We start from the raw sequence: 9,886 nt of genomic DNA on the forward strand, positions 1-9,886 counted from the left end.
CCACATCCCACAATGGCTGGCACAGTCCCAAGGTGGTGCTGGACATGGCAAAGTGACAGGACAAATCATGTTCAAACCACAGGGCACTCCTTGCTTTTTAAATCTGAAGTGTATTTGTTGTCACAGCAAGTTTCTGGCATCTTTTCCAGGCAGACACTAAAGGCCCTCCTTCTCTCTCCCTCTTCCAGCACCCACACCTGATGCTTTGCCAGGTTAGCCCCAAAAGGCTCTGGTGCTGGGGATCATTGCAATTTCCCAGGCCACTGCCCGAAGTGTGGAAGGTCCTTCTCAGACACTCCTCCATACAGCACCAACACTAAGACAGGCGAAGGCTCCTTACGTGTCCCTCCCTTGCAACCTAATTAAAGAAATCAAAGGGTTAACTCCAGAGCAGAGCTTCCTTTCCAGCCCAGAGGCCTTCTCAGGCAAGATCACTCCTCAAGCAGCCCAGAGTACTACAAAGCACCCAAGACTTGGGTTCATGCTTTGGGTCTAACAGAAAAGAGGTTTGGGTATCAGAGCAGCAAATAAGTCTTCAGAGATGGTCGAATCCAATAATGTATTAAACGGTGCCCTTTAAATTCAGCACAATGGCACATGCCTGTAATCCAAGCGCTCTGGAAGGCTGAGGCAAGAGCACCCTTAATATTGAGCCCAGCATGAGCAAATTAATGAGACCCTGTCTCACAATAAAGCATTAAAAAATGGGCTGGAGATGAAGATCACTGAGAAGATTATAGGTTCGAGCCCTAGTACAACCATAAAAATTGTTTTGTTGAACTAATGGAATACTACACAAATTATTAATGATCATTCTCATTATAACAACTCTCACAATAACCCATCCACAAAGCAAGTTAAAAATGAACTTTTTCATGCGTCATATTTAACTCGAACCTTCTACACCATGCAGCACAACAGAACAGCAGCTAGAAGCCATGGTCAGCAATCAATATCTTCATTTTAATTTCTCTATGGCTTCAATAATTGTTACCTTGATCTCTACATCACATTTATGTAGAAAAGGGATTCCCAACTTCTCCATCACAGCCTAAGGACTGTCTGAAACCACAAATTGTGTTTCAGATCACTGTTTCCACTTATCTTTAAAATGCCCTTCGTAGAATATGAACAATAACATTTTTTTTTTTTGGTTTTTTGAGACAGGGTCTCACTATGTAGTCAAGACTGACCTGGAACTCACCATGTAGCCCAGGCTGGTCTTGAACTCACAGCGATCCTCCTGCCTCAGCCTCCAAGTGCTGGGATTACAGATGTGTGCCCCCAAGCCTGGCTGAGCAATAACATTTCAACAGCATCCCATTATTTGGAAGATTTTCTAAACCATCTGCTCTAAGAAATTTGTCATCTTGAAAACCTCCTACCTCCTAGTGCCTCTTGGGGGGCCAGCTGACTCCCACGCAGGACAACCTGGGGGGAGATGTAACTCATTCCAAATGTGCCACTGAGGGAGAATTATTCAATCCTGGTGAAAGATGAGCCCACGGGCTCCCTGCAGGCCCTCAGGTCAGTGGTCTGGCATTTCAGGAGGATGCACATCTGTGCAGGGAAAGCAAAGAGAAGCAGTCAGAAGCACAGACATATTCCTCAGCTAAAGAGCACAATTTCGAAGAATGGCAGAATATTTAAGCTGCCTCACAAGCCATGTTTTTTAAACTACAGGTCACAACTTCTTAGTGAATCCTAACTCCGATTTAGTGGTTAAGGTTTTCATTGTTTTCTTCTTTTTCTTTTTAAATGAAGCCAAATAGAGTAGACCAGGATTTTAAAAATCAGAGTGTATTATGTATTAATTTTAGCTATTACTAACCTAGTATGGATTATTTCATAAATGGATTGAATTCAGTATCTTCTTTAAGCCAGTCACACATCCACATGGCTACACTGAGTCAGAGTTTAAAATGTTGGACCCCAGTTGCAGATAGTTTGGAAAACACTGCCCTAGAGTCACCTACCTAATGGAAAAATAGAACACACCAAAGTTGCAGCTTTTTAAACTTCAACTTGGCCTCCTGAAAACTAACCAATTTGCTTTATGTTTTTACCTTGTAACCAAGAAAACTGATTCTGTTTTTGTTGTTGTTGTTGTTGTTGTTGTCTTGTACTGGGGATAGAACTCAGAACTTTGCACTTGCTAGGCAGGCGGAGACACCACTGAGCTAAATCCCATACTAACTGATTCTGTTTTTGTTAGACTAAATAAAGTAAAGATTTTGGGGGAATAACCATGATGAATAGAACATTGACCAATTAACTAGATCCAGCATAATTTTTAAAGAAAGGCTATGAAGGCGCAGTAGCACTAAGACCACTCCAACACATGCCGACACTTCTACCAGAAGGTAATATTAGCCTTCACCTGTGTGCAGCCTGTCAGCAGCAACCAGGGTGGAGAACTCATCTACTCGCTTCTCAGACATCTTGTATGTTCTGTGCTCACAGTGGTCTTTCAGGCCCTGCGTCCCCCTTAAGTTCAGTGAAGGTGAACTCATTAAAGCAAATCATCCCTGGAAAGTGTGACTCCCCAGTGGGTTCAGCTGGATGCTTCTGGTGTAAGCACTCCAGGCCGGAACTGCAGGGTAGCGGGTGTGCCAGGCAAGGCTGGGACTTCAGTTCTGCAAGCACCAGCTGGCCGCTGTTGGTCTCCATGACGGTGATGCACATTGACTGCTTTGAGAACACAGATTCCACTCCCTGTGCTCAACAGAAAGGTGCACAAATACCAGTTTCAATTTTTCCCCTTCTTCTCTGGGTGTGGAGGATGGAGCCAGGTTCTTGCTTGTGCTATTCAGGTTCCCTACAGCTGAGCAACACCCATCCCAGCCCTTACGTCCTTTGTGATGACAAATGAATGGAAAATTTGCATATTGCATTAAAGTTATTAAAGCTTCAGCATTTTCAAGACAGTTAAGAAGACAGCAGTTACCTTGGCCTAAATCCTATTTCGACTCTGTCTACCATAAGGCCCCACTGTTACTGAAATAGTCATTGAATGTGGAGGTGACCTTTTTACTTCCTGGGCTTTGCTTTTTTTTTTTTTTTTTAGCCAAGTTACTAAGAAACTAGGAAATCTCCCCAAATGTGAAGAATGATTTCAGCTCTCTACTGACCTAGTTAATTTATTTGCCTTTTGAATTCTTTATTTATATCAGTGAAGAGCAAAGCGGTCCAGAGGGGAGTGTGAATTACCTTGAACATGGATATTATAAAAGATGAACTCTAAACTAAGTCTCAAATGGTTTTGTCTTCTCAACAAGATGACTTATTTCAATATTACTAGTAATAGTGGCTAGGATGCTTTATAGAGCTGGCTTTGAATTTTTATGACTTGCATTCTCTTTAATGTAAATCTCCCTTCATGTAAAACTGAGATCATGTTTCCCCGCTTTACTCACAAGAATAAAGCTCCTTTCCAATGGAGTTAGTCAAATTAAGATGCAATGTATCTATGTGCCAATTCCTGATGAATTTAATTATGTGATATATGTGTGTACCAATTCCCCAAGTTGAATGTAATTATTATGTATCATAACTACTTACCCCCCAAATCTTACCATTTCTTAAGCAGGAACCCACGCTATTACTCGTTTTGTGGTGTTGGAGTTAATAAGTGAATCATTAAAGAGAAGTGTGGCTGGAAAATCGATGAAGACTTTCCAAGACTGTCACTACCCTCGGTGCCGGAAGACTGAGTTACCTGCCACGTGTATGTTGGCGTTGTGAGTGTTTGTGAGGAGCAGGTTGACTTGTGTGGCCCTGGCCCATGCCGAATAGAAGGGGGCAGCCAAGAGCAGGGCCAGCGTGTTTACCACGCCTCGGGGTAGAGAACATCCTCTGCTTGAAACTCATCCACCACCACCACAGCCAGGTCATGAGAAAAAAATATCGAAGCAAGTAAAAGCACCAGATTTCCCAAGGGGAGTGTTGAAAGTCACAAGTTCAGAGTCCTTGGGGAAATCAAACTGAATTTCCGGTGCAACAAGATGGCACTGTTAACAACAAAGGAGGAGGAAATTAATAACAGAACAGATTACCAGTGGATGTGGCCAAGAGCTGCATTGTCTTTCCCGGCACGAGTGTCGATGGACATCCCTAAAGTTCCATGCATGTGCAGCAGCCGTGCCTGCCACACAACTACAGAGGAGCTGTGCACTCACCCTGCTGAGACTTTATTTCTCCTCAACCAGCAAATAAAGCCACAGCCGTTGACGATATTAACGATGTGAATATTTCTGCCTTAAACATTACAGGAGCAAATCTTACTCTTTTTTTGTACCGGGAATTGAACTCGGGTCCTTGCTCTTACAAGGCAGGCCACCGAACCGCTGAGCTAAATCCCTGGCTAAAATCTTAAATCTTAAAATTTTCAGTGTTTCCACTGTACTGTAGATATCCACAGCATTTCTGGGGTGAAATCTAACCGCTAAAAAAAGAAACTAACTTTACATAAATCAAAGATGCAAATTTAAAATTAATTTACACAAAGCAATAACCAAGTCTTAGAGCTGGGGATGTAGCTCAGCAGCACAGTGCCTGCCTGGCAAGTGCGAGGCCCTGAGTTCGAGCCCCAGTACCAAAATAAATAAATAAATAATAACCAAGTCTCATTAACTCATAAGCTACTAGGAATTTTATTTTTCAACCTGACTTCTGCTCCCAAAGCCCATGAGGCCCTGGGCTCAGGAGTATGGCACATGCTTGGCTCAGGCTCTTTATGGCTCAATATGTGCCAAATAAGGCACCATCTAGCATTAGTCTTCCCCACCCCTGCTGTTCTCCGAGGGGTCTGTGCTCCTCCACTCCCCTGCAGCGTGGGAGGGCATCCTGAGTCCTGAGGCAAACAGCTCCGAAGGGCCTGATTTGGCCTTTGCAATATTGCTATGAGAGATAAATAAACTCTTCCCGCATTTTTTTCTTCATAAAGATGTAAACTCTGTGTTACTGCACACATGTGGTGCTGAAAGGAAATTTACTGTGGGAAGAAGCTGTCAACAAGAACTAAGAGGGTTAGAGGAACGCAAAGTATGGTTTGACTCTGAGGGACACAGTGCACCCAAAACAAGACCTACCCTTTCTATGGACACCCTTTTCCCGGTATATAAGGAGGAATATTCCCCTCTTTTCAGACCTGCCCTTTCTGATATACATTCTCCAATTGCATATGGAAGAAAATTTTCATTTTTTAATTAAAAGGCCAATTTCTATTTGAGATAATATTTCATTGTGATCAAAGAAACTCTAGTGAAACAAATAGTAGCTTAGTATAAAATATTGTTAGTTGGGAAAAAAAACCCTCTGATATTGTGGAAGAGAAGGAGATTTTTCTATCTTAGAGAATATCAAAATCTTTGTGAGGCTATTATCATATCTGTTTTAATATCCTGCCATATACTATTTTATTGAAGTAATTGAAGTAAATTAAATCTCCTTTTCAATTTGAATTAGAAAGAATTATGAGGTGTATCTGCAGCAGGTACCTCCCCAGCATTCAACAGACAAGCAGACGCACACATCACAGACAAAAGAAGCCAAGCAGAGCTAAGGCAGAGGTACTCTCATACTCTCACCTTACGGAAGCGGGCCACCAGCCTACCCTCAGAATCGGACTCCATGCTGGTGTTGTACTGGTGACGGCCACCAGGGGGTGGTGAGGGTCGCTGGCATCGCGTGGCTTCTTGTCCCCAATATTTGCCAGGACGTAGATGGGGTTGTCCTTAGCCAGGCAGCTGAGTCGCTCTTGCCCTGGGGTGTTGCCAAATCTGTTCAATGGATATTGCCAGAAAACTGACTATACTTTAGTGATTTCCAAAACGCCAGTGTCGCTTTATTTGCTGGTTTCCCGTAACACTAGAGCCCAGGCACAAGAATCAGGAGAAAAGATTTAACACGTCACATGCACCATGGTCTTCGTTTCCGTGAAAGTGAACCTCTCGGAAAGTGCCAGACTTCAGGCTGTAGTGAGAGAGTGATACACGGGAAATAGGAAGCAGGGATGGAGGAGGAGAAAGAGAAAGAGCAACACTTTTTCCGTCTGTCTTTTCCTTTTTTGCAGTATTGAGGATTGAATATAGGCCTTCCTTCACAGTGAGCTCCACCCCTGGCCCTTCTGTTTTATTTACTTATTTATTCATTCATTTATTTATGTTTGGTTGCTGTTGCTGCTGCTGTTTTGAGATAGGATCTTGCAGAGTTGCTAAGTTTACTAGGCTGGGCTCTAACTCACAATCCTCCTGCCTCAGCCTCCTGAAGTGCTAGGATTATAGGCATGCACACCTGGCTACCATTTTTTCTTACGAAGTGTTCCCTGCAAAGTCAATGCAGGCCTTGAAATTTAGCCAATTCTTCTATGAGAAAGACCTACTTTATCACCCAAGCCATAGTCCTGCACTTCTGCTGATATGTGGTGCTGCGGGAAGCACAATTACCAGGCAGCAGACAGCACGAGTCCCGTGCAGCTCATCCTGTACGGACAACTGCAGCAGTGGACAATGAAAATGTAAATGGACACTCACACTGCTGGCTTTCTTCACTTCCCTTACAGGCAACATGCACATTTCTCTCTATTTTAGTTAGGGCCCCCATGAGAAATCCCGAGGAAAATATAGGCCGTGAACTGCTTTTCAGAATAACGTTAAAGCCCATCCACATTCGGGGACATTTACCCTAGAAAGAAGAAGGGGGTGTAGCGAGGTGGCAGCTGGCTTCCAATATTTGAAGGGCTCCCATTTGGGAGATGCGGGCTGTGTTTACAGATGCGCTACAGAAGGCAGAACAAAGACCAAGGGAAGCTAGAAGGAGGTAGATTTTGGCAGAAAATAGGACAGCAAGGCTCAGCAGCCACGTCCCTCTTAGTGAGAAAGTGGATTCTCTAGTTACTGAAAATGTCCGTGTAATATAATCCACTCAGACCCCACTCAGGTATTTAGGCTTAATGCAAAGAGCTGTTTTAACTGCACCTAATCTAATTACCAGTTAGGAGGACATACACCTCCATTTCTTGTCGTAGTTAAAATGCAAATAGTGATATTTGCTATCACTAATGATAAACTGAACGTGCACAACAGAAAGAGTCCCTGGGACCAAGAAAGTGCTCAGTAACTAAGTAGAGGGTGTCAAGTGGGTACCTACACCAGTGATGGCTTCATTGCTTTTGGCAGCTGCTTGAGATCCCTTCCCAATCTCTCTGCAACTGGTGGTGAGCTAATCTTTGGATAAAAAGGAAAAAGTAGTAGCCCATTTCTTTAGATTGCTTTTCCTTCAGAATAAATGAGGTGATATTATCAATATTCATGAAGATGTGTAACAAGTCAGTCATGTATTTTGTGTAATTTTCTCTTAGCTAAGTATTAGTTCCTTGTGGGAGAAACAAAAACTCTCAAGGAATTGTTTGACAAGTCAGCTTTCCAAGTAGTAGTGTTTTGATACAGAGAGATGGTCATGTGGCTCTCTATGATCCCTTTCAGAGACAAACATAAGTAGGAAAGAAACCCTGGATTTCATTTTCAACAACTGTGATTATATTAAATAACTGAATCTCTCCTTTTGTAACACAGAACTAAAAGTTTTCCCTTAGGATAAATGTCTACAGGATTCCATAATGTTAGAAATTTTATTTGTGATTTACCTTCTCAACCTAATGGGATTCATCCTAGTCTAATTATACTTTATGAACCGTCTTTTCCTTAGGAAAGTCACTTTTACCAGTCTAGTCAAATAGAGTAACTTATTGTAATGTTTGCCTTGTGAATTACAGAAAATAATGATTGCTTTCTGTCCTGGGAGAGCCTCATAAGTATTGAGTCATAGCAACATTGATTCGCTGACCATGTAACATTGAGAGAATATTTTTCCAAAGGTGAAAATCTCAGGGAGAGACTTGACTCACAGAGCAGAACTTTACTATTCTAGCTCTGAGTTTGACATTGCCAAGCTCTTTGCTTGACATCGCAATTATTAAGGAAGTTCCTCTCTTGTGTAATAGCTGTAACTCTGACCAGGTAGAAGTAAATATAAAATTAGTAAACTAACTACTTGTTAAAATTTGCTATTTAAAGGAATTAGATACAAATTATTTTAAAGGAAATATACCTAAAGAAACCTACTTGGTAAACTAATTTGTTGTACATATTTTCTTCAAGAAAGTTATGCCAAGGCACAGCTATTAATAATTACTAAAATCTAAGGACAAGAATGCAAACAGAAGTTGGATTGAATTCTTTCTGTTAAAAATAAGTGATAGTGGGCCAGGGATTTAGCTCAGTGGTTCCGGCCCCTGCTTTGAAAGCGCAAGGACCCAAGCTTGATCCCCAGTACAAACAAAGAAAAGAAAAGAAAAAAAAGAGATAGTAACAGCTAACCATAGAAAAGAGCAGTGAAGTACACTGTTTCCATGTCTACCATTTCATCTGACACTCTAATCCACTGCACAGGAAAGTACAGAAGAAGCTTTATTATCCCTGTTTTACAGATAAAGGAACCGAAATGCCGAGCATCTAGGTTGCTATGTCCCCGTATCACTTGGGTAGGGGGCAGTAAGAGATGTTCTCAGTAGTGCTTCCTGTTTTATTTTCATTCACACTGTAAATCATGGTGAAACAAAACTCTTTGGAAACATAGACTCATTCACATTTTCCCATTTGTATGAATGGAGTAGGTGTTCATGGATGAACCCTTGACTGTACTTGAGAACATAGATCCTAGATATTACCATATTTTCACTTTGTTGAAACCCAATTAAACACATATATTACAAAAATTGTGTATGTATTCGTACTGTTATTTAAATTATTTAAATAAAACTCCAAAGACTAATCAAATATCATTATCTTAAGTTAGTTCCAAACAAGAGACATGCCAGATGGTACACACTATGAAACAGTAGAAATGTGTTGTCATGGACTGGCTATTTGCCAGAAAAATTATTAGACAAACAGTGAATTTAGTGTTGGCATTCTCCACTGTCACAACTTGTTTTCCCCAAAATCAAAGGGTAATAACTTTGATTTACCTCTTGGGGTCTCTACAGGTAATCCAGTTCACTTCCGGGGCTGGTATATCTTCCAGATAGGGATAAATGGTCTCCCTGGTGAAGAAACGACCACAGATTCCTTGTTCTGGGGCCACAGTGATACGTGCACCCTGCTCCAAACAAGGGGGGCAAAAGAGTTTCTTATAAATTTCATATACCCACACTCTTGCCAAGTTGCAAATCTCCTTCACAATGTCCCAGCCAGGAGAGAACAGGCAATACCTGCTGGGCTGCTAGCTTGACAGCTTCTTCCAAAACATCTGTTCATCGGGAGCAAAGCTTCTTCATTCGAAGCAGGCCTTTCTGTTCTGTTTTGCACTGTGACAGGATGCTCACATACTGCAGCAACAAAAGTGTCCAGTGCCCTGACGTTCAGGATGAAGAGGGCAGAAATCACTGCTTGTTTTGGAAAATATAGTGTAATCATAACTAAAAGGTAGTGATCTTTCCAAAACAAGCTGAGATTCACATACTTAGTAACAATAGAAAAACAGGTAAGTTAAATCTCTGCTGGTAGCCAGCTGCTTTTATTTTCTCATGAATATATTATGCAATACAGAACCGAGAAAGGATGTTGTGCAAGAAAATTGACATGCAGAAGTAACAATCAGACAGAGTCAAGTGTGCAGTGCTGTGTAGACATTGCTGAGAGTCAGCCCATCCCTAAAAGTGGAGCTAATACACCACCAGACAGTCCACCTCAACTCAAAACACACTGCAGGTGAACTCTGACCTTTTAATATAACGCAATATATCTTTCCAGTAAACCAGTATTTCCACAATAGGGCCAACAGCTACCACAACAGCAATTTGTTGAGAATTTATTCTTCGCTTTAT

The 9,886-nt window shown here is 41.8% G+C and overlaps 1 protein-coding gene across 1 annotated transcript; it reads right to left on the minus strand.

The window, feature by feature from the left end:
• Window positions 1-2,117: 2,117 nt before the first annotated feature.
• LOC104863983 (vascular non-inflammatory molecule 3-like) lies at window positions 2,118-9,527 on the minus strand. Its single transcript, XM_033763238.1, is given in 6 exon segments — window positions 2,118-2,715; window positions 5,589-5,668; window positions 5,671-5,780; window positions 9,029-9,159; window positions 9,272-9,311; window positions 9,313-9,527. Coding segments are annotated over 6 exon segments (783 nt in total). The 5' UTR covers window positions 9,477-9,527; the 3' UTR covers window positions 2,118-2,457.
• Window positions 9,528-9,886: the final 359 nt, after the last annotated feature.

The sequence above is a fragment of the Fukomys damarensis genome, unplaced genomic scaffold, assembly GCF_012274545.1.
Source record: "Fukomys damarensis isolate Sample0158 unplaced genomic scaffold, DMR_v1.0_HiC HiC_scaffold_14, whole genome shotgun sequence".
In the NCBI taxonomy this organism is placed as follows: Eukaryota; Metazoa; Chordata; class Mammalia; order Rodentia; family Bathyergidae; genus Fukomys; species Fukomys damarensis.